Raw genomic sequence first — 24,226 nt, 5'->3', positions numbered from 1 at the left:
GTTGAGCTATATTTCTGGTGGATAAATTCTATACCTACCTCTGTTGCTAAAGAAACATAATTTTCTTTTTTTTTTTACCAAAGTGAAATGGTTGTTCAGAGTGTGCTATTCAGTGATTTATCTGCTTCCCATCATTCAGTCCATTATTGCTCTATTCCAGAGAACAATAGGGTGTATTCTGATGTGTGCTGCAATGTTATCAAGTTCTTAAAATGTTATCTGGACTAATGTCTATAGCAGGTGATGGGTTATTTCCTAAAGGTCATTTACTGTGCTTCTATGTTATACTTCTACCATCGTGAATATTTCATTCTCTAAATAAGCTGCTAAGTGTGGAGGTCTGGTATATGTATAAAGTTTTATGTAACTCTTAACCAGCAGCCATTTATGTTATAACTTAGATAAGAAAGAAAAGCATACTCAATTTTGGAAACATACATTTAAACAAAATCACAATGAATAAACTTTGTTCTCTTCAAAGCATTTTCAAGTTCCCATTTCCTTGAAGAGCTTATATCTATATGAAACACTAATACTCAAATCCTCAAAAAAAGCTTTCATCACAACAAATAAATTCCTGTTCTAATTGGCCATAATTTCACATGTAAAATTCTGTCCCACAGCTCAATAGTCTCTTACCTCTTTTATGGGCGGATACTACTAACCCCGCCTTCCCCCAAGCACACGTTTGGATTTCATGTCTGCTAGCAATGACACTCTGGTGGCCCACCAGAGCGATGCATGTTGGTGGCAGTGCCATAGGATATGTGTGTTTCACATATGAACCCAGTCAGCTGTTTTTCCCCTCATAATATCCATCAAAGCCCAAATCATGCCCCTATATTTACCATAAACTCCTGATTCTTTCTCAGACTAGAGTCTTGGATAGGCTCAAGGACTTCACAGAGGAAATGGAGAGGAAGGAGCATACCATAGGAGGGGATTTTTGTGGGGATGGTGAGATCTCAGAAACCTTTATAGTAATACCCCCAGTAATCACAATTTTTGAAAGAACTGCAAATCTGATTAACTAAATTATTTTAATAACTTATGTTTAATATAATCCCACATTTCATTTCTCACTAAATATTTTTCTAAAATATCTCAATATTTAGCATTTGCTCCTCAATTTTCTATAAAAATAAAGGAGTATCTACCTTATGAGGGAAAAGAGGATGACATGAAATAAGCAAAGAACACATAGCAACACTGGCACTCAATCAATAGTAATCACTGTAGTATATTTTCCTACATTACCACAAACGATAAATATCATTTACTTGTTTTTGAGACTTAGTCCAGGTCATCATAATCTTAATCACATAGCCTGAAACCACAAGGCACCCCAGGTGGCTTGGAAACTAGTCCAAGTGATGCAGCACACACATGCACAAATAAGGGAGCAGATGCTAAGCAGCCAGTGAGCAGGAGAAAAGAAATGCTTAATGGGATTCAGATGGATACAGTGGTGATCAAGCTATCATTCTTGGATCTCTGCATCGATATGACTGGTCAGGCTAGATGAACAGGTGTCTCTTTCCTGCCTCACAGCTGCCCATGCATGCCACCAAAATCTATGCACCTGACTGGAAAGAATGAATCCACAGGAACAGGAAAATTATCATTTAAAGGTACACAAATGCCTCACTTTCCCCTTAGAGCTCAAGATATACTTATATCAGAAAAGAAAAGGATCAGAGTAGAGCTGAGGATTTTGCTGTTGAAAACAAGGCTGGGGAGGTAGAACGAATTTCAGCAAGAAATATCATTCAAGGAGAGAAACATCCATAAACATTATGTATGTTTATAAATGTGTATGTGTTTTGCATGGGTATACATATACATACACACACACACACACACACACAGACACACACACCACAATGTGGAACCAGTTAAGTACCTGATCAGGGAAGATTTATGGTTTACAGGGCAAAAAGTTCACAGATACATGTGAAGTACACATAAAAGGGAATGGAAAAAAGGACTTAAATGTGGAAGGTATTCATTCAATGTTCAATATTCAATGTTCAGTAATTGTGGCCATGAGATCAGCCAACCAAAGCAATCAATAAGTCAGTGAAAGCCAGTATGGCGCCAGTGGTGACAGAAAGGATGACCTTCTGAGTGCAGGCCATCAATGAGCGAGCTGGAATGTGCACTGGCTCGAGTATAACACCCAAACTGGTTACATAAAGGTAAGTAAATCAAAGAATTTGGATGACTAACCAAAGAGATGAAAGATCTCTACAATGAAGACTATAAACCACTAAGGAAATTGAAGAAGACATCAAAAGATAGAAAGACCTCCCATGTTCTTGGACAGGCAGAATTAATATTGTCAAAAAACCATACCACCAAAAGCAGTATACAGATTCAACGCAATCCCCACCAAAATAGCAATGGCATTCTTCGTAGAACTAGAAAAAACAATCCTTAAATTCATTTGGAAGAATAATAAACATAGAATTGCAAGAAAAGTAATGTAGGGGTATCACAATACCAGATCTCAAATTATACTGCAGAGCTATGATAGCTGAACACAATGGTATTGTCATCAAAAAAGAGATGTAAAGATTAATGGAACAAAATAAAAGACACAGAGGCATACCCACATATTTACGGCTGTCTGATATTTGACAAAGGTGCCAAAAATATATGTTGGAGAAAACACAGTCTTTTAGATTCCCATCCCTTACCTGCCCAAAAGTCAAATCAAAATGGATCAAAGACTTAGGAATTAAACCAGAAAATTTGCAACTGCTAGAAGAAAACATGGGGCCAATGTTCCGTAACATAAGTATAGGCACTAAACCCTAAAGCTCAAGAAATAAAAGCCAGAATCATAAGTGGAATGCCATCAAATTAAAAAAGCTTCTGCTTCTTAAGAGAGAGAGAGATTAGATTTTTAAGAGGAGAAAGTCTATAGAATGGGAAAAAAATTGTTGTTGGCTACTCCTCTGACAGGGGACTAATATCCACAATATATAAGAACTCAAAAACTCAATGCCAAAAAAACCCCCCAAAAAACACAATCAATAAATGGGCAAAAGAATTAAACAGATTTTTCTCAAAAGAAGAAACACAAGTGGCCAACAAATGTATGAAAAAATGTTCAACTTCTCAAGCAATCAGGAAAATGCAAATTGAAACTACACTGAGATTTCATATTACTCTAGTCAGAATGGGAATTGCCAAGAACACAAATAAAAATATTATAAGCTGGTGAGAATGTGGGGGGAAAGGTATACTGATACATTGTTGGTGGGACTGCAAATTAGCACAACCACTCTGGAAAGCAGTGTGAAGACTCCTCAAAACATTAGGAATAAAACCACCATATGACTCGGCTATCCCCCTCCTTTTACCCAAAAGCACCAAAACCAGCACACTATAGTGATACAGCCATTTCAATGTTTACAGCAGCACAATTCACAATAGCCAAATTATGGAATCAACCCAGATGCCTATCAATAGATGAATGGATCAAGAAAATGTGGTATAAGTACACAATGGGGATTCTACTCAGCCATTTAGAAGAATGGCATTTGCAAATGACATTTGATGGTAAACAGATGGAAATGGAGAGATCATGCTTAGTGAAATAAGCTAGACTCACAAAATCAAGGATCAAATGTTTTCTCTAATGTGAAAGCTAGAGCAAAATAAGGAAAAGAAGGTGGTTGGGGGGTAGATCAGTTATCATAAATATAAAGGGAAGATCAGTGGAATAGAAGAATGAAAGGAAGGAAGAAGGAAGGGAAAGAAAAATGGAGCAATTTAACAATATTGTGTTATATGTATATATAAAAGTATCAAAGGGAATTTTACCTTCATGTTTATATAGAAAGTACCAGTAAAAAATAAATAAATAAAGGAATGAAAGATCAGTAGAGTAGAAGGGGGGGATGGGGGAGGGAGAAAGGCGAGATGGGGAATGAAATCAAATTCCTTGAATATATGACTGTGAAAATGAATCCAAATACAAAGTATAATTATAATGCTCTAATAAAAAAAAAAGAATTTGTGTAATTATAGCTTCACTCAATAGTAACTAGTACCCAATTACTAGTAACCACCATAGTATATTTTCCTATTTTACTATAAACAATAAATATCATTTAACCACTTTTGAGATGGAGCATTTGCTATGTCCAGGTCATCATAATATCAGTCATATTACCTGAACTCACAAGGCTCCCCAGGTGACTTGGAAACTAGTTCAAATGACACAATACATATGTACAAATAAGAGTAGATGTCAAGCACTCAATGATTAGTAAAAAGAAAATGCTCAATGGGATTCAGATGGATATGGGGTGATACTCCAATGTCCCAAGAAAACTGGGACAGAGGCTACTTAAAATAGATAATTTAGAAAAAAGCAATAAACAAACATAATTTGGAATGTTACAAAAACTGAAAATGCCACCTTGATATTACTGGTTACTAATACCCTGCCTCCCCCTAACCCCCAGATGTCTACTTTCAGTGAGAAGGAAGAACAGAAAAGAAATATGACCATTCCCTATACCTTTCCCCTTTTCTTTCACATTCTGTAACCTCTAGACCTGTGAGCTATTATTATGTTTTTCTCATATGCCCATTTTACCCCTAAGCATTTGGAAAGACTGAAATTAAGACTAAAAATAATGTCAGACACTAAAACATGGCACTGGCTCTTCTACTTTCCAATTCTGTTTTGTCCTCAACAGCTTTATTGAGCTAAGGGTAATTTCCTAAATGTTTTACATGAGCTCCTAGGCTGATCTGTTCAAGTATAATTTAGAGGTTTACATCCAAGCATCATGGAGAATCACAGTTCAACTTGTTATAAGCTTTACATTTGTTGAATATGAGAAAAATGCTTGATGATAGGAAGAATCAAGTGAAAAAAGGAAATCCTTTCCTTTCCTATGACTTTGACTGGGCAGAAGTGGACATTTTAGTCATGGATTATTTTCTTATTTGTCCAATATGTTAGTGAAATGCATAAGACACAAATCTAAGGAAACCAAACTCTCTCAGGATGGAAGAGATGAATTTAGTTTCTATTCACTATTGATATTTTTGTGAGAGAACATTACATAGAAAAAAATCTCTACACAGGTCAAAGTGAGTTTTGACCATATGATATTTACTCACGTTGGTCCAGAAGGAGGATAAGTTGATTTTCTGCAATCTTCTGTCCACTAAAAAAAATAAAATTAAAAATTTCAGAAAATTGCAAACACTTGCTAACTGAACAGGCAATCTGTAAAAATAATTTTAGTTTATGAAGACAAACTAAAACTTTTTTTTTTTTTTGTGGTACTGGGGATCAAACTCAGGGCCTACCACCTGAGCTAGCTCCCCAGCCCTAAAACTTCTTAAGGTAAGTCTTTCCTCTTAAAAACATTTCTAAAAATCCTATACCATTAAGGTCTCAATTCAATTTGCACAAGTGCCAGTGTTGTAATTTGGCTCTTATATTACCAATATGTCGAGTAAAGAAGAAATAAAATAAATGAAAAACGTTTCTATTACATAGACTGATTTATGACCAAAATTAAATGGCTTGATAGGATGTGATATTACCTGAATTTCTGAGTCAACTCTCTTGTAACTTATCCTGGGATTTGCATTCCAAACCAGATTTTCAGGGCACACTAAATGGGTCTGGCCATAACCTCCATCCTAGCCTCACCTCCCAATACTCCTCCTAATATTTCTAGCCACCTGGGAGCACTTCCTATGATCTCTCACCCTTCCATGCTTATGCACCTGCTGTGCCCTCCTCATTCCCTAACCTGGCGAACTTTTGGTTCTAACTTCTAAGATCCCATTCAAATATTTTCTTTTTTGTTAAATCTTCATCTACCTCCCCTATGAAAATGGCCACCTCTCCTCTATACTCTCACATCTCCATTTTATACACATCTCCATTACCATGTTTATGACACTGCATTATAACTGTTTCTCTCTTCAATACCACACCGTACTCCTTGAAGTGAGGGCCTGAGACAATGAATAAATGAGACTCTTTTAGGGACAGATGCTCCAGCTTAGTAGCAAAAGTGAATTTTCTCCTAAATCAAACTTATCAAAAAGTCCATTCAGATTTAAGATAACCAGTGGTTCAAGATGGCAAGTATGTTTGTCTTCTTTTCCCCAGAGACCCGATACATAAAAGTAAAATAATTATTTAAAAAGTATGAATCTATAATAAGTGGAGATAGAGTAGGGAATGGAAATATTGGAATTGAGATTAAGCTCAGAAGCAATACTTGATGCACATTTGTGTAGGAATGGAGATCTTAGACTTTGTTTTAATTTTTGATATCATGGGGAATATATAAAGCAGTCTGACATTGTCAGTTATTCAAACATTAACAGTGGTCAAAAGGACCTAACTGCAGTATAATTTCTCATACAAATGTGTTTGCCTTATAACTTTGTGTTGAATTAATGAAGAAACAATATTAAACCTTTAGCAAAAGCTGATTTCCAGAGCTGTTCATGTTCAACAATAGGGGTTGAGAGAGGTATTTCTTGTTCAAAAAAATTTCAGACTCAGCTCTAAGCTCAAAAATTGCAAAACTTCACTGCTACCAAGTCTTCTAGTTCTTCTGTCACATGGGAAAGTCAGGAATTCGGTTCTATTTCTGACAAAAAATTCAAGAAAGATGATGGTTACATCCACAAAAGCAAGTGATGTTCATGGTTTACATTGCTAGTTTTACACATTAGATTCAAAGATTTTCCACAAAGTTTCTGACAATGATTAATACCACTAATAATCACGAATGCTTGGTATGTTCTCAAGTTTTGTAAATTTGTTCAACTCAGCTTTTTTCTGCTTATAGATATTTTTACCATTGTCAACTATGATATATCTTAGCAGATTAAAACATCAAATTATTATTTTCTCGTCTTTGGAAAACGGTTGTTTCACAGATTTTACAGAGGCTAAGTTTTCAGTCATTTCAAACTTGGAATTGATCCTCTAATACACACCAACAGCTAATCAGTATCAATAACTTTTGGAGCCAAGGAAAACCAATACAAATAGTTTGACTTGTCTTTAATTCATATTAATGATGCTCCCAAAGTTTCAGACAACTGTTCTTCTTAAAGACATGTGGGACAATTTTTTTCTAGTGTTATTTCTTAGGTTGCAACAATCAAATACAATTTAATTCAGTTACTACTGGTAAATGGCTTTCCTTGCTTGGCTAAAAATGAGCTACCTGGAGACTTATTTTGCTTGTGGCCTCATTTTACTTTTTAGATCATTAAATTATTAAACGTTTCTGCAGTGATGACACAGTGTACTTGTAAATTTTGTTTTTCTGACCATTACTCTACTACAAGTTGAGAACACTAAAGTGACCACTTGATCTGGTCACATGACCCATTGTCATATTGTTTCAGCACAACTCCAGCACCATTACATAATAAAAACCATGTTTTGTCATTTAACTCAATTTCAAAATACTACACAGAACACTTTATCCCAGAAGTCAACAGTTAAAGTCTACTGTTTTCTTGTTTTGACATGATTAGTATGCACTAGTAAACTTTTTTAAAGATAAGATATCATGATGAAGGTGGGTCCTGTCACTGACCTAACTCCAATTTGTCTCCCTGACTCCAACTTTTTGGTGGAGTTTTTTAGTTCAACTCCTATCGTTGAACATGAACAGCTTTGGAAATCAGTGTTTGCTAAAGGTTTAATATTGTTTCTTCATTAATTCAACGCAAAGTTAAAAGGCAAACACATTTGTATGAGTTTTTTCCATCTGAGTTCTGAATTATTCTCTTCTTTAGTAACTTGGATTCTAGGAGCAACCAACAGGTCTGATGGATAAACATCTTATAACAAAAACTGAAATTATACCCAAGCAAAGGCACCTTTCTTATCACCAAAAAGATCCCAACTGACCCTGAGATAAGGGTCAATCAGAATACAGTCTGACCTGCTTTGTCAACTGGAAATCCCCAACTATGCAAAACCCTCACCCTTGCTTTCATTCACTTTTCTATAAAACCTCAAAGTTCTTGTCAATTCCTTGAAGATGGATTTTCAGTCTCTAAGGTCTCATCTGTTTTTTGCAGTGCAGCCACAACCACTAAAACTCCTTTGCCACCACTGTTTTTCTCTTTGGCATTTTGGGACAGGTGGCTGAGTCCAGTCTATTGGGACACATGGACTTGGGGCTTTCGCCTGAAAACCCTAGCAACAAACCAAATCATGCCAGGAGAAGCATAGCCTTTGCATATTAGTCACTCCCAGCCAGCTGACTCTAAAAGAGGAAAAATTGAACTGTTCCATCCAATTTCTGAAATTACTTTTATTTGGGTTTTTTTCCTGAACTTCTGTTGCTGCCTCTTGAGCTGCTGGGATTACAGGCATGAGCCACTATGGTTGGCTGTATGAAGTTCCTGATGTTGTCTTTTCTAGTGGACCATACCTGATAAAATAGACATTTGATCACACAGATTGGGAACTCTTCAGAAATGGAAGCAGCTTCATGGATCATGAACAATGCTATTCCAAGTATGCAACAGTGACTTTATAAGAGGTCTTCAAGTCAAATCCCCTCTAGGCAGGTACATCTGTTCAAAAGCTAAGATTAACAATCTTTACCCAGGTCCTCAAACACCCCAAAGAAAAAAAGACTAAAAGTTATACTAACTCAAAGGTATGCCTTTTTTTTTTTTTTTTTGGTGCTGGGGATTGAACCCAGGGCCTTGTGCTTGCAAAGCAAGCACTCTGCCAACTGAGCTATATCCCCGGCCAGGTATGCCTTTTTGATTATCCACACCCGTGGGGCCAGAGAGAAAGGGTTTGTAACCTCTACTAAAAAAGACATAAAGCATCCTTCAGGAGATATGCAAACTCCTGAAGGCTGTCCTCATGCCAAAAGAGGTGGCTATCATACGCTGTTCCCAGACATCAAAAAGGAGACTCCATTATAGCCCAGGGAAATTGCGCAGCTAATTAGGTCACCAAGATATAGCTGCACACAAAACCATGTTTCCTCACCCCACCCAACCCCTGCCACCAGATACCTGATACTGACTTGCCTTCTTTCTCGCCTGCATTTTCAGAAACAGATAAAAGAAAAGTCCCAAAACGGGATTTTAAAGAGCAGGACCTTTCCTGTCACTGGAAGGTCAACTGTCATGGCATCATCTCATTACCTGAGAGGTTTGTGTTTGCCATAGCTAACTATTCATTAGAGCTCTCATTAGGAACAAGATAACTGAATTCATTAGGTCATATCTCAGAGGGTCAAGATTATATCAGGCAATAAAAAAGATAACCTGGAAATGCTAACTTTGTGCCAGGAACAACCCCCAAACAGAAAAGCTGACTAAAGCTCAGGGGTCATATCTCTTAGAAGATTGAAAAGTAGATTTTACCCAGAAGTCTAAGGTTTTCAGAAACTTCAAATTATCTACCAGATTTTGTTGATACCTTTTCTATTTGGGTGGAAGCCTATCCACCAGAACAGAAAAAGCCTCAGAAGTAGTATAGGCTCTACTAACAAAGGAGATTCCCAAGTTCGGCATACTCCATTCCACACAGGGCAAGGACAGCCTTGCCTACGTCTCCAAGGTAGCACAGCAGGTGAATAAAACCCCAGAATTCAGACTACACACTTTTTGGAAATCTCAACTGGTGGGTATAATTCAGGTGATCATACTCTAAAATAGACTTTAGGTCAGGAAAATTGTCTTATATGTGGAGATATTGCCTACTGCCCTTGTCTACATTATGGTTGCTCCTAGAAGCAGGCTACAATATGGAGACTGTTTCAGGCTTCCATAAAGGAGAGATTCTCCCCACACTTAGAATATGAAAATAAAATTAAGCATTATGTACACTCAAGTTCTAACTTCTATGCATGAGTTTGCTTCCTCTGGGATATTACCCTGTGGAACCCTTTCCCAAGGCAGACCGAATACCTGAAGACATGGATGGACTTCTTTCTAATCATGCACACTTCTTTAATTTTCAGATATCAGGCTGCAGATCTACCACACTGGAGTAAAAAGAGAACCACCAGAAAACAACCCTCCTGACCGTCTTCAGGATCAGTCATTCTGCTATGCGACCCCCTGAAGGCCTCAAATTTTTTGAAAAGCAAAACTTAGGTGAGACACACTAGAAAATTACATTACTGTCACTCTTTGCTTTGCCTTTTCCTTACTTCAAATCAGATCCATTCTAACCTGTTTGCAAACTGGGGTCTTAATGTTTCTGATCCATCATCAGACTGACTGCTGGGTGTGCCGAGCTCCCACTCTCTCTGCCACCAGAGATTGCTCTGAAAAATCTAGGCAGCCATCTGTCTATATACCAGATTCTCCAAATGGCATGGGAATCTGGGGGAATGTATTTTTCCTTCACCTGTTGGAAAATGCCTATTCCCTTATTCTAAGCAAGAGGATCCTAAGATGTTTTTCTAAAAGCAGCTGAAACAAAACAGCACGTTCTTGCTTTAGTACAAGTACAGGTCAATGCCATTCCTTGGGTGGATTATGGGGTACACAACAGAGTGGGATGGCTAACTGCAGAATAAGTTCAGTTAGGTGAAACAGTGATCCTATGCACTCAAAAACTTAATGATAGTTGGGTGCAGTGGCATACTTGTAATCCCAGGGACTCAGGGGGTTGAGGCAGATGGATTATAAGTTAAGGCCAAATTTGACAACTTCATGAGACCTGTCTCAAAATAAGAGTTGAGAGGGGCTGGGGATATGGCTCAGTTGGTAGAGTGATTGCCTCACATGTACAAGGTCTTGGGTTCAATCCCCAGCACCAAAAAAAAAAAAAAAAAAAAAAAAAAAAAAAAAGTTGAGAAAGTAGCTCAATGGTAAATTTCCTGGGTTCCACCCCTAGTACTAAAAAGCAATACAAAACAAAACCCCACAAACCAACCAACCCTGAATAATTCCTGCAGGACTGAATAATGTGCTGGACCTTCTGACAGATGCATAATTGACTATCACTTTAATTGAATCTATGTGACTTAGGTGACAAAAATCACTCCTTAAAGACAGGGAACATTCTGTGCCACAGAGATGGCAATGGTGGCTTTATTTGCCCTATAACTGAATTGGTCGATACACCCGGGGTCAGGATGTGTTGTCTCATTTGCTGGCAGTTCCATGTAAGTGTTATAAAAGCCAGGTACCATATAAAGAGAGCCTCTTGGCTGTTCTATCCCTGACTATATTTACCCCATAAACTACCTCCATCAATGTAGAATTATACATTGAATCACTAGTAGCCACTTTTTAATCAAACCTGAGAGGCCATCGGTTTTTAAACGAGGAGACCACACAAATCCACAATGTGGTCTTCCAAAATTGGATGGCCTTAGACTTTGCTGCCTAAGGAGGAACTTGTGTTCTCTTTAACAAAGAGTATTGAATGACACACACCTGTCTGTAATTCCAGCAACTTGGCAGTTTGAGACAGGGGATCACAAGTTTAAGTCAGTCTCAGTAACTTAGTAAGACTCTGTCTCAAAATAAAAAATAAAAAAAGGGCTGGGGATGTAGCTCCTTAGTGATGTGAGGGTGGGGGAGAGGGAGGGAGGAAGAGAGAAAAAATTGTGTTTATATCCCCAATTATTTAAAAAAAAAAAATGTAACTGAAGTAATAAAGAACTAGACAAACAGATTGCTGCTATTGAGGCCTTAGCAAAATTCTTTAGTAATTGGCTAAAGTAAATTCCTTATAAATGGAGAGACTTAATGTTCAGGGCTATTATTTTTCTTTATTTTCTCCTCTGGGTGACATTTATGTTAGGACATTTTTTAAGATGGGCGCTTGAACTATTAGTATCAGCAAGAAAAAGCCTCTGTTACATTTTTCAGAAAAGACCCAAGAAAGTTCCATCACCCTGTTGAAATCTTCCAAGTTCCTACATTGCCCCCATTAGCGTTAAGTAGTTATGGAAGAAATGGCCTTGGCCCTGCTCCTCATGGACATGGAATGAAGACTTGACAGTAGCGATTTGAAGGAGGGTCCAGTGTCTGACCTAACTAACTCCATTTTGTCTCTGTGACTCTATCTTGCTTTTTTTTCCCCCCCTTCTGAGTTCTCCTGAATCATTCTGTTGTACAGTCACTTGGATTCCAAGAGCAACAGGTCTGATGGATAAATACCTTGTGACAAGAGTTGAAACTACACCCCACACTACAGCAACTTTCTTATGACTGACAAGGCCCTGCCTTACTGATTCTGAGATAAGTATCAAACAGACCAAGATTACCTGAGCTGTCAGCTGTGAAAACCTCCACAGCTACGGAAATCCTCAACCCTTGCCTTTGTTTCCTTTTCTATAAAACCTAAAGTTCTTGTCAGCCTCTTCAAGACAGATTTTAAGTCACTAAGACATTATCCGCTCTTTCCAGGGCAGCCAACACCAATTAAAACTCCTTTCCTGCATTCACCACTGCTCACCTCTTCAACTGGCATTTGGGGATGGGTTGCCTAGCCTTGTCCATTGGGACTTCGGAAGCCAGGACTTTCACCCTAAAACTCTGGTAACAATAGTATAAGGATACATATGGCACATAAAATTTACTGAGAAATATATGATGCAAGTTAGAAAATGGTATCAAGGTATACTAAGAATTTAGTAGGTTTCAGGAAGAATGGATAAAATAAATGTTGAGTGAACAAGTCAGAAGGTGGAAAACTATACAGGAAACAGTGATGTTGACAGGGATTTGGTTTCTTCTTCCAGTAAGGGAAAAAGAAAAAGTAATTAGAAACTGTATAGAAAGGCATGATATAATCAAGCAAACTAAAATGTTGCATATTTTTGGATAACTGAGAGGATCTATTTGAATTTTCTTTAAGGACAATAGAGTTTGAGTGTTAGAATTATAGAAAAACAAATGTAATCATAGCTCGTTGTTCTTTTTTTTTTTTTTTTTTTTCCTGTACTAGGGATTTAACCCAGGGGTGCTCTACCACTGAACTACATCCCCTTTATTTATTTATTTATTTGTTGTAGGTGGACACAGTACCTTTATTTTATTTTTATGTGGTGCTAAGGATTGAACCCAGAGCCTCACACGTGCTAGGCGAGCAATCTACCACTGAGCCACCACCCCTGAGCCACCACCCCAGCCCCACCATTTAAAACATTTTTTTGTTGTTCTTGTACATGGACAAAATACTTTCATTTTATTTATTTTTATGTGGTACTGAGGATTGAACACAGTGCCTCACATGCGCTAGGCAAGCCTTCTACCACTGAGCTACAGCCCCAGCCCAGCCTCACCATTGTAATTATTTTTTTTGAGAAGGGTCTCACTAAGTTGTCAAGGTTGGCCATGAACTTGTAACCCTCCCGCCTCAGCTTCCCAAGAAGCTTGGATTAAAGGTGTACATCAATACATCTAGCTGTTGTCATTATTTTTTTGTAGGAGACATATATACAAAGCACAGAAAACTAACCTGCAGTTATATTTATTTTATCAACATTGACTAACCAAGAGTAAAAGTGGAAATGAAGAAGGAAAGTGATAAAAATAAGGTAGAGGGACAAAGATGTCTAGAGGTTTTGGCCAAGGGGATTTAGAAAGAATGAAATAAAGGCAATTAATTGGAAAAGAAATAATACACAATGAAGTGTGAAGAAAATCTTAAGGAATTTACTAAAAACATTAAAACTAATAAATGCAAGGCTGCAGGATAGAAGATTGATGTATGAAATTAATTCCATTTCTATACAGTGAAAATGGGAAACTGAAAATGTAATATAGAAAACAATTCTATTTATAATATCACCAAAAAGAATAAAATATTTAAGAGCTGGGCATTGTGGCACAAACCCATAGTCTCAGCTACTTGGGAGGATGAGGCAGAAGGATCACAAGTTTGAGGTCAGCTTGGGCTACTTAGTGAGAACCTGTTTCAAAATAAACAAATAAATAAATAAATAGGGCTTTGGATGTAGCTTAGTGTAAAATAGCCCTGGATTCAATCTCCATTATAGGCAGAAAAAAAGAAAAAAATACTTAGGGAATACACAAATGGCCAATAAGTGTATGAAAAGATGGTCAACGTGACAGCTGTCAGGGAAATGCATATCAAAACCACACTACTTCACACACCCTAGGATAGCCACAATAAAAAGAAACACATAAGTGTCGGAAAGGATGTGAAGAAATTAGATCGATTATACCTGGCTGGTATGATATTAAATAGTGTAGTTACTTTATAAAACAATCTGGCAGTTCCTCAAACACATAACCACTGTTATCAAATGACCTCTCAGTTCTGCTCCTAGATATATCCCCAAGAGATTGGAAAACTTATATCCAAACAAAAACTTGTATACAAATATTCATAGCAGCATTATTCTTAATAGCCCAGAGTGGAGACAATCCAAATGTCCATTAACTGCTGAATGGATAAACAAAATATAGTATCTATATAACAGATTATTATTTGGCAATGAGAAATGAAGTGCTGAATACATATTACATATTGTACATATTACAAGAAGGATGGACTTAAAACCATTATACTAAGTAAGAAGTCAGTCACAAAGAAACCACTCATGGGTTGGAGGTATGGCTCAGTGGTAAAGCACTTGCCCAGCACCAGTGGTGCCCTGGGTTTGATCCCCAGCATCACAAAGAAACAAACAAAACAGAACACATTTTGTGTAAAATGTACAAAATAGGCAAATCTAAAGACAGAAAATTCATTAGAAGTTGCCTAGGACTTGGTGGTTAGGGATTAAGGGGTGAAGGTAAATAATGAGGGGTTTCTTTTGGTGTGATAAAAATGCTTTAAAATTGATCATATTGATGATAGCACAACTCTATGAATGAACTGAAACCATGTACCTGTACATTTTCAATGGTGAATTGTATGCAACATGTATTATCTAAATAAAGCACTAGGAAAAAAAAGATGAAAGTTAAAAGTAAGCTAAATTTTTATCTACCATTGTGGTATGACAGACAATGCCTAAAGCTAATTAACTCAGGCAAATATATAAATATTTCAATATTGATATTCATGAAGACATCTAGGGGTGAAATTAATTTTTAACACCCACAATACAGGCTACTAATCAATCAAAGGTAACTGGGCTGTAAACAACCAGCATGGCAATAAATGTTGGTTCTAGGTGAGTACCCCTTGAATAAATTACCTGGCCAACTAAGAGCCAGAAACAGTTAAAAGTGATTGCTCTAAGCCAAAGGGCTGGGGTAGAAGGAATGGGGCATGAGACTGTTAATTTTGATAAGACTGTCCATATTATTTGATTTTTTTAAACTATGAACAACTTGATACAAATTTTAAATATTTATTTTTAAAATTGTATGATTTTTATATATAGATTGAGGAAGATTTTCAAATAATGATTCTCTGATGTTATTTTTAAATGTTTGAAGCTATCACTATCTAAAATTATTTAAAAATAATATCAGCTGCTGCAATGGAGGGCACAGACTCTAAATTCTCTAGTCCTTGTTAAGTAAATTTGGGACTGGATTCCAAAAAAAGTAGCATTCTATTCAAGAAAGTCTTAATTTATAAATATGAATTTTCAAACATCATTTAATAAGGAAGGTAATTCTTAACTTTAGAAATGCAATTCTTTATACTAACTTACTCAATATAAAATTATTCTAAATATCAGACCTTATGGTTAAAGTATAACTTCATTCACAAAAATACAATTTATGTCTATTTACTCAATTTCAAGCAACCAGAAATTTAATGGTCATGTTCAGGATCAAGGCTCAGATCCATTAGTGATTTGTAGATGGTTACAAAGCAAGAGACAAACAGAAAAGGGTTAGCCCTGCTCTGTCACAGTTTCCTATAGTAGTAACAATAAAATCAGTGCTTCAATCTGATTCTTTTTTTTTTTTTTTTTTTTTTTTTTGCGGTACTGGGGATCGAACTCAGGGCCTTGTGCTTGTGAGGCAAGCATTCTACCAGCTGAGCTATCTCCCCAGCCCCTGATTCCTAATACAGAGAATAAGCTACACTTAGTTCAGTGCTTTTGATGATCACTAGAATTAACTCAACAAATAAGTGAAATGCAATGACTCCTGTCCCTCCCAATAATTATATTTTCGTGTCCTGTGTTCTGAAGCCAATGTAAAAATCAAATTATAAGCCCATATGTTACTAGACAACTGTGAGGGAAGTTGAAAGTGCTCTGTCAAGTTTTAAAAGAGAAGTCAACCTGCCCCAGAGGTAAGAGCTACAGAGCAACCTCGCAATAATACATGTGGGAGTCTGAGGTTGATAACTATGATAATCCCTGCTACAATAAACAGACATGAAGCAAGCATAATATCTGGTTCCAAGAATAAAGGGTAAATGTTGAGTGAAAATAAGTAAAGTAATAGCCATGAGACCTCAGCACTATTTCAGGTGCTCAGAAGGTGTTGACCTAGAAGTTATTTAAACAACATTTATTTTGGGGTCAGGGTAGAGAGCTATATCCCCACCCTCAAGGACAATTTTCCAAGGGAAGCACAGCTTCAAGATCTATGTGTGGCGCTAAAAATTGAATTATAAAGAGTTCATTTGCTATTTCAAGTTCCTTACTATCCCCAAACTTAACTATACATGTTTTAATAATAGGCAATCTTATCAAGGTAGGTAAAAGTTCAAATAGATGATACACAAAGATTATAAATAGATGATAACACAGAGATGGTATGCAGTCTGTTTGGTACACTGTTACTTTTATCACGGGAAAAGTCAAATTTAGAATCTCAACACCCTCCTCACAGTCTCCCTCTCTTTTGTTTTGCTTTCTAAGGGCAAAGAAAACTGATGAAAACCTAATGTTTTAATCTATTTGAAACTCTGGAAAATGGTTTTTTAAAGTTTTCTGGGTCAGTGAATTCTCTAATTATTCTGATTATTTGAGAGGAACTTAAACCTCTTTGAAATTAATCAGTCTAATGTTTTTCCCACTCATCACGAAAAATTAATAACAAGAGCTATAGAACATAGCATACTTAGGAAAATATTTACAACATACTTAGTGAAAATTATTTCATTAAAGACTCAATCAATGCTCTACACCTAAGAGGGGAAAAAAGAAGAAGAAAAAAAAGGAAGGAAAGTAGCCTGGCATGGTGGCCCACACCATAATCCCAGTGACTCTAGAGGCTGAGGCAGAAGGATTGCAAGTTTGAGCCAGCCTGAGCAACTCAGTGGGATGCTATTTCAAAAAATAAAAAAGGCTGGAGATGTAGCTTAGGGGTAGAACGCTCTGGGTTCAATTTCTGGTACCATACACACAAAACAAAAACAAAAACAAAAAATTTGTTCAGCTCCTGAAAATATTTGAGTCTTGAAAAATTAATGAGAACCTCAACCAAGTGTTTCTACTAGTGTACAAAAAAATTCTGAATGACTTGTGTTTTTTTATTCATATATTCAGAAAAGGAATGAAAGATAATTTAAAGAAGCAATAACTCATGCCAGTTTTTATGCCTAACGAAAAGAAGCCGAATAACTCTAGTAAGACAATTTTTTTTTTTTTTTTTTGTGGTGGGGATTGAACCCAGGGCCTGTGCATGTGAGGCAAAGCACTCTACCAACTGAGCTATATCCCTAGCCTCCGACAATTTTTAATTCAATTCTTTACTCCATTAACTATTCTAAATAAGATTTGTTTACTAAAATGTCTACAACTTAGCAGACACAAACTGAAGAAGAAAGGGCCTATTTTTTGCATACATAATTCATGAGTATGTAAATGTTTTCTTGGCTTCAATAGAATTAAACTGCTGATATTTAGGTAAAAGGAATATGAATAAACCCTCCAAGATGGCACTGGCCTTGTCTATTTTGTTGACCGACTCACTGCCAGCATTAGGCATGGAGTTTGGCACATGATGGGCATGTAATATTATTTGAACAAATGAATAGATCATACATGTGTGGTCCTTTCTTTGGTGAAATGGGGAAAAGCCAGTCCATGCAGTGCAATACAACAGACACTGGTGAAGTCATGTGGAGTTTATATATTTTGGAATCTTTGTGAAAAATCATTGTTAAAGTTGATTTGATATCTAATGTTAACAGTGTTACTACTTATATGAGAAGCTGATGCATAAAAATGTTCCCTTCAGCAATTCATTACTGAGTCATTATCTTTCAACACACAACTTATGAATCTGCTTAGATTTATTACTAACAGTCATCTCTCCAGTAACTTTCTTTCTGATCAATCCTTAACCTACTACAATCTATTTTCAGCCCCTAAACTGCTTGAGTCAAGATAACCAATGACCTCCAGCTGCCAAACAGAATGGACATTTCATATCTCAACTGTATTCAACAAAGGTAACCTGTCCCAACACTCACAGTCAGGTTATTTCTATTCTGCTCTTGAATACCTACCTCAGACAAGACTACTCTGAGACATAATGAAACGAAGCAAGGGTACTTCATGATTCTGTCTAAGTACTGACAAGAACAAGGGCACTGTGCAACCCACAAAATATCAAACACCCCTTCTCTTGTTAAATGAATGACTTGCATTTTTACCCAAGAATTTCCCCACTTTCTAAAAGCATCTAATCAAGAGCAACCCCCAAATTCCTCAGTCTTAACCCCAAATCACACAACCCAAGTTCAAATTTTGTTAATAGTTTTTTTTTTTTTTTTTCCTAATCCATGGTTGCTCATGTTGTGCATTCTCCCTTACCTCAAAAAATATTACACCCAATTGTTCAACTACTAGTGTGTTCCTGGTGGTCTGGATGAAGGGTATCCAACAGCGCCAAAGTATTAAATTCTTTAAAGATCCCCAAAATCCCAACTTCCCTCAAGCAAATTAATTCACTATGTACACTAAGTTTTATTTTTCCTTTTTCTTTCAATCCTTGTCCACATGTACATACTGTGTATTTTTCTATTATTTAAATAACTGTATGTAATGTTTTATATTCTGCTCTTATCTGCTAAATTTATATCAATTTTTAATAGCTGAATAATATCCTATCATGATTTGATTCTTTTTTTTTTAAATTTTTTTTAGTAGTCAATGAATCTTTTATTCATTTATATGTGGTGCTGAGAATCGAACCCAGGGTCTCAAACATGCTGGGCAAGCGCTCTACCACGGAGCCACAATCCCAGTCCATGATTTGATTCTTAAAGCATTTCTCCTTACAGGAATTAAACAATACAGGAAACAACACTTGGCTTCCACTTCCAATGTCCTACCTAAGCTATAGGACATCATCCTCAGGTAGCCTCAGGTCAGATGTACCCAGGTCTCTATTTATCTGATCTGCTAGCAAAGAAAAATGCACCCTATTGGTTTTTGTTTTGGGCTGAGGATTTACTCCACGAACTTGGCATGCTAAGCAAGCACTCTACCTCTGACATAGGTCCCCAGTCCCCAGTCTAACTGCTTTTAAAGAAATGAGTTATGAAAGAGTGCCAGATGGGGTGCCAAGAGGTTTGACTTCAGGCATGCTTCAGTGAACAATAGTGTGACCGCTGGCTAGAGATTTTCTCACTCTAGGTCTACTTCCTCCTGTGTAGAAGTCACGCGGGTCCCTCACTGTCTATTGCAGTTGGGAAGTCTGTGGCCCTGTGACCTGCTTGCTGGAAAAGGCCACAAGACAGGGGTTCCCATGACTTGGGGTGAAGGCTACAACCCACGTGCTGGGGCCAGCTATGGGCGGCTCCCACTACACAAGTCCCACAAGACGACTTGTGATCGGGGGCTTCCTGTGAAGGCATAGCTCCTTGAGGAGAAAGTACCTAATCACCAAGCAGAGAATGCTAGAGTTATCATGCAATCTGCCGCTGGGGTAATGCACACAAAGGACTGGAATTTTTTCTGTAAAAATTTCTTTCCGGATGCGAAAGCTTAGAACTAATAGTTCAAATACTAGTACTCAAATTTGAGGGTGTGCAAACCACACACAGCCATTCTTTGGAGTTTAGGATTTCCCTAAAAGGAGTTCTTGTTCAGTCTAGCACCAAATCAACCCAGTATGAGGCTCACCTGCGGGTTTGCAGCCACACTCCTGCAAACTAAACCACAGACCTTGTAAAGTGACTGCCCGCGACCAGATGTTCCTCACTCCCTGCCCGACCCGCCACACCTGCACCTGCGCCCCCGCCTGCACCTGTGCCCCCATCTGCGCCTCGGTTCGAGCTCACCCACCGGCGGCGCGTGCTGTGCCAAGGCGCAGGTGACGGCCGCAGCCAGAAAGACGAAGATGAAACGACTCTGGCCCGGCATCATTCCAGCTGCCGCCGCCGCCGCTCCAAGGGACTCCCGCCGACGCCTGGAGAGGCACCCTAGGGCTCAAAGCAGGCCGCGCCCCCCACAGCCGCGTGACCCGTGACTCGGGGCCGCACCACGCGAGAGCGGGGGTGCAGTGGAGTAGACTGTGGGAATGAGGATTTTGGCATGTCAGAGTGGCGGAAGGGGCGGCAGGACGAGGGAGCTTTCCGAAGGGTGGAGTGACCTGCACAAAGGGAGTCCTCTCTGGCCGTAAGGAGCGGTTTCTCGGAGTCTCCCCCTCCGCCCCGCGAGCTGTGGTTGGGTCCAGCCTTAGCCCCGCCCCTGCTGGCGAGGACGCGGAACCAATCCCAGAGTTTTCTCTCGGAGGCCGTACGCTCCAAGCGGGCTGCAAGCGCTGGTGCGGGAGCGGGTGGCTTCCCCTTTGCCAGGTCCCCAACAGACCTGGGCGAGATCTGCGCTGCGGTCGCTCCGTGCTCAGTGCCCACGAAACGAACTTAAGAGTCTTAAAAGGCAGTGTAACTAACGTGCAAAGATGGGTCATCATCGCCTTCGGAGGAAAGCCCGCTCGAAATGAGTCAGGTTATTCTTCCTGACGGCGGGGTCAGTGGACAAAGTGCGGGTGCCAGGGTAAAGGTAAACGGAGGTCATCTCCACTGGGACACTCTAGGCCTTTACTGCAGAGTTAAGTAGCAGAATTTAGGCTTCAATGCCTTACCCTTACGCTCAGGTGAAATGAACAGGTGGAACGGACAGACCTTCTTTGATGTGTTCGGCCATTCTGCAGCGGTACGTTTTCGCCTAATTCGTGAACCACTTCAAGTTGGCGGAGTAAACCTAGGAGGCTGTCACTCGGTGCCTTAGCCTCCTCCGAAAAGTAGTGAGAGCTACAGAAGTACCGTATTTGATTGACTTTCATGCGTTCTGTGGTCGAAGTCACTCACCATGGTAGGGTGAGTTACCTAAGAGTCCAACAGGAGATTTTGCCCTCTGACTTGCACTTTCTGGTCCAGGTCATTTTGTAAATGCTTCATTGAAACTCACAACATTAATAACTAAAAAAAGTCATTTTTTTTCAATGCTGGGGTTTGATGTATTTCATGAACGTTGGGGTTTGGGGGAGAAATTGCAACTTCACCCATTTGTTACTTCCTCTTTTTGTTGAAGGTTGGGAAATGAGAATTTGATGTGGGTTTCCACCCCTATTTTGGGAGAGAGATGGTAAATAACTTGTACTCCTTAAGGAGGAAGTTTGACTTTTGAAATATATCACATGATTAAAGCTCATTCGAGTTACTCCTTCAAACATTAAATATGCACTATTAGCTAGGTGGTGAGCAACTGTAGTCCCAGCTATTCAGGAGGGTGATGCAAGAAAATTGCTTGAGCCCAGGACTTTAGGGCTAGCCTGGTCTATCTATATAGTGAGACCCTGTCTCGACAACAGCAACAACAAATCACTAATGTTTTAAACCTACAATGTGTGGGGCTGGGGTTGTGGCTCAGTGGTAGATTGCTTGTCTAGCAAGTGTGAAGAACTGGGTTTTATTCTCAGCACCTCATATAAAAAAATAAAGTTCTCATCGACAACTAAAAAAAATACATATTAAAAAAAAACCTACGATGTACCAAGCATTTTTCCCAATACAGGGAACAACAAAAATATATTTTGAGGGAAATATAATACAGAAGGTAATATACATAATATTACAAATGATGGTAGAAGTCAATAAATGCTAGAGAGCAGACCAGGGCCAAGGGTCTTAAGAGTGTGGAGGCTGGGAGAAGAGAAAAATACACTTATAAGTAGCATAGACAGGATAGCCATTCTTGACCAGAAGTTAGTGAGAAGATGCCCAGGAAAGCATATTCCAGGCAAAGGTAGCACCTGGAACAAAGGCTTAAAAGTGACAATGTGACTGCAAAGTTCAAAAAGCTACAAGGAAGAATTTTCAAAATTTTTACTATAAAGAAGGTTTGAAGAGAGAGATATGTTTAACTTGATTTAAGCATTACATATTGTATACATGTATCAAAACATTTCATGGTTTCCCATTAATATGTACAATTTTAATGTTTTTATGTATCAGCTAAAAAAGTAAAATTTTAGCCTGGCCTAGTGGCACATACCTGCAATCCCAGCTACTCAGGAGGCTGAGGTAGGAGAGATGGTAAATTTTAGGACACCTATGGTAGAGCACTTGCCTAGCATGTGTGAGGTCCTGGGTTCAATTCCCAGGACTGCCAAAACAAAAACAAAAAACCCAACAACAACCACCAAAAAATTGGTTTTTAAAAATTATATAAGTGAAATGCTATAACTTGGTTTTTAAAATTATGAAGTCTGGCAACTTGAGGGCTTTCAAGCATATATATATATATGTGTGTATATACACACATATATATATACATATATACACATTCATGCACACAAATGTATATATACACTAAAGAAGTAACATATTCACATAAATGTGCTTTGAAAATAAAAGCATATATAGGACCAAAAAAAAAAGATACTAGGCAAAAACTCAAGAAATCTGAATAAAGTGTGTGTTGGGAGAAATCCTAGTTCTTCGCTGGCAGCAGTGAATGTCTCAAGTGTGTAAGGAAAACCTTCGCACATTCACACCTGTCAGGAAAACCTGCGGAGAGGAGCATTCTACTCTGGCCACCTAGGAAAGTAAACAACTGCCCCAAATTGACCTAGTGTTACCAAGGGAACCCATATAGGAGCCTGGTGGTCTGATCCCCTGTGGCACTTTGTGATTGGGAAAGAAACCTATAAAAATGAATGGCCTTTCCTGCAATAAACAAGTTTGCAGACTGCTCGCCACAAGCTTGCTTCCACCCAATTCCCGGAGTCTGAGTCTGTCACAATAGACAAACTACAAGTGTGGACTTCAATTAATTAAAAAAAAAAAAAAAAGCCAACATGACAGAATGTATCTGGCAGTTCAGCAATAGCAAGGAAACTGGTGTAGCTGGAGTAGAAGGAAAAAGGGGAAAAGAAATAGATGAAATCAGAGCGGTTAGGAAAGCAGATTTTGTAGAGCACTAAGAGCCATTGTAAGATTTTGGACTTCACTCTAGGAACATGTGTACTGCTGAATACATATGTTTAGTGTTGATATGCTGAATTATCTTAGACTTAAGTCTGTTAGGCTGGGTGTGGTGGTGCACGCCTGTAATCCTAGTGGCTTGGGAGGCTAAGGCAGGAAGCAAGCAGTTCAAAACCTGCCTCAGAAATTTAGCGAGACCCTGTCTCAAAAAAATAAAATGGGCTGGGGATGTGGCTCAGTGCTTAAGTGCCCCTTAACCAATCCCCAGTACAAAAAAAAAAAAAAAAAAGACAATAAAAAACCCTAAGGTGTTAGAAGTAGTAGTCTTTTAGTAGCTGTTACCAAATCAAATTGCTATTTGATATGAAGATCATTCACCTTAAATACTACTGTACTATTGGGGGATTGAACCCAGGTGTGCTGAGTCATATCCCCAGCTTTTATTTTTTGAGACTTTTTGCAAAGTTGCCTAGGAACTTGCTAAATTGCTGAGATTGGCCTCAAAATTGTGATCCTCCTGCCTTGCTCACTGCTGGGATTATAGGCGTGTGCCACAATGCCTAGCTATTGGAAGCAATTTAAACATGTCCCTCAATATTATTTTACCTGTATGAGAGGATATTAATTGGCCATTAGATAGTCTGGCAAAATCAGGTCTTTTTTTTTTTCTTTTTTTGAACTGGGAATTGAACCTAGGGTACTTCACCACTGAGCTATAGCCTCAGTCCTTTTAATTTTTTTCATACAGGATCTAAGTTTCTGAGGGTCTCTCTAAATTGCTGTGCCTCAAATTTGCAATCCTCCTGATTCAGCTTCCCAAATTTCTATATTACTGGCATGTGCCACCATGCCCAGCTCAAAATCAAAATCTTTATACAGAAAATTTACATTGAT

The 24,226-nt window shown here is 38.3% G+C and overlaps 1 protein-coding gene across 2 annotated transcripts in view; it reads right to left on the bottom strand.

Moving 5' to 3' along the window:
* Window positions 1-20,432, bottom strand: part of ASAH1 (N-acylsphingosine amidohydrolase 1) — a 32,328-nt gene extending 11,896 nt beyond the window's left edge. The window contains exons 1-2 of one of the 2 annotated variants that reach the window (XM_079141957.1): window positions 20,190-20,432; window positions 5,146-5,192 (exon numbers count right to left, since the gene is read on the bottom strand). In XM_079141957.1, coding sequence (XP_078998083.1) covers window positions 5,146-5,192; window positions 20,190-20,270 — 128 coding nt within the window. In that variant the 5' untranslated portion in view covers window positions 20,271-20,432. The other variant, XM_079141958.1, reaches the window with a different exon arrangement.
* Between the last annotated feature and the right edge of the window lie 3,794 nt (window positions 20,433-24,226).

The sequence above is a fragment of the Sciurus vulgaris genome, assembly GCF_902686455.1.
Source record: "Sciurus vulgaris genome assembly, chromosome: 5".
Lineage (NCBI taxonomy): Eukaryota > Metazoa > Chordata > Mammalia > Rodentia > Sciuridae > Sciurus > Sciurus vulgaris.
The sequence above is the reverse complement of the archived record's forward strand: the minus strand, read 5'-3'. Positions and strand labels throughout refer to the sequence as shown.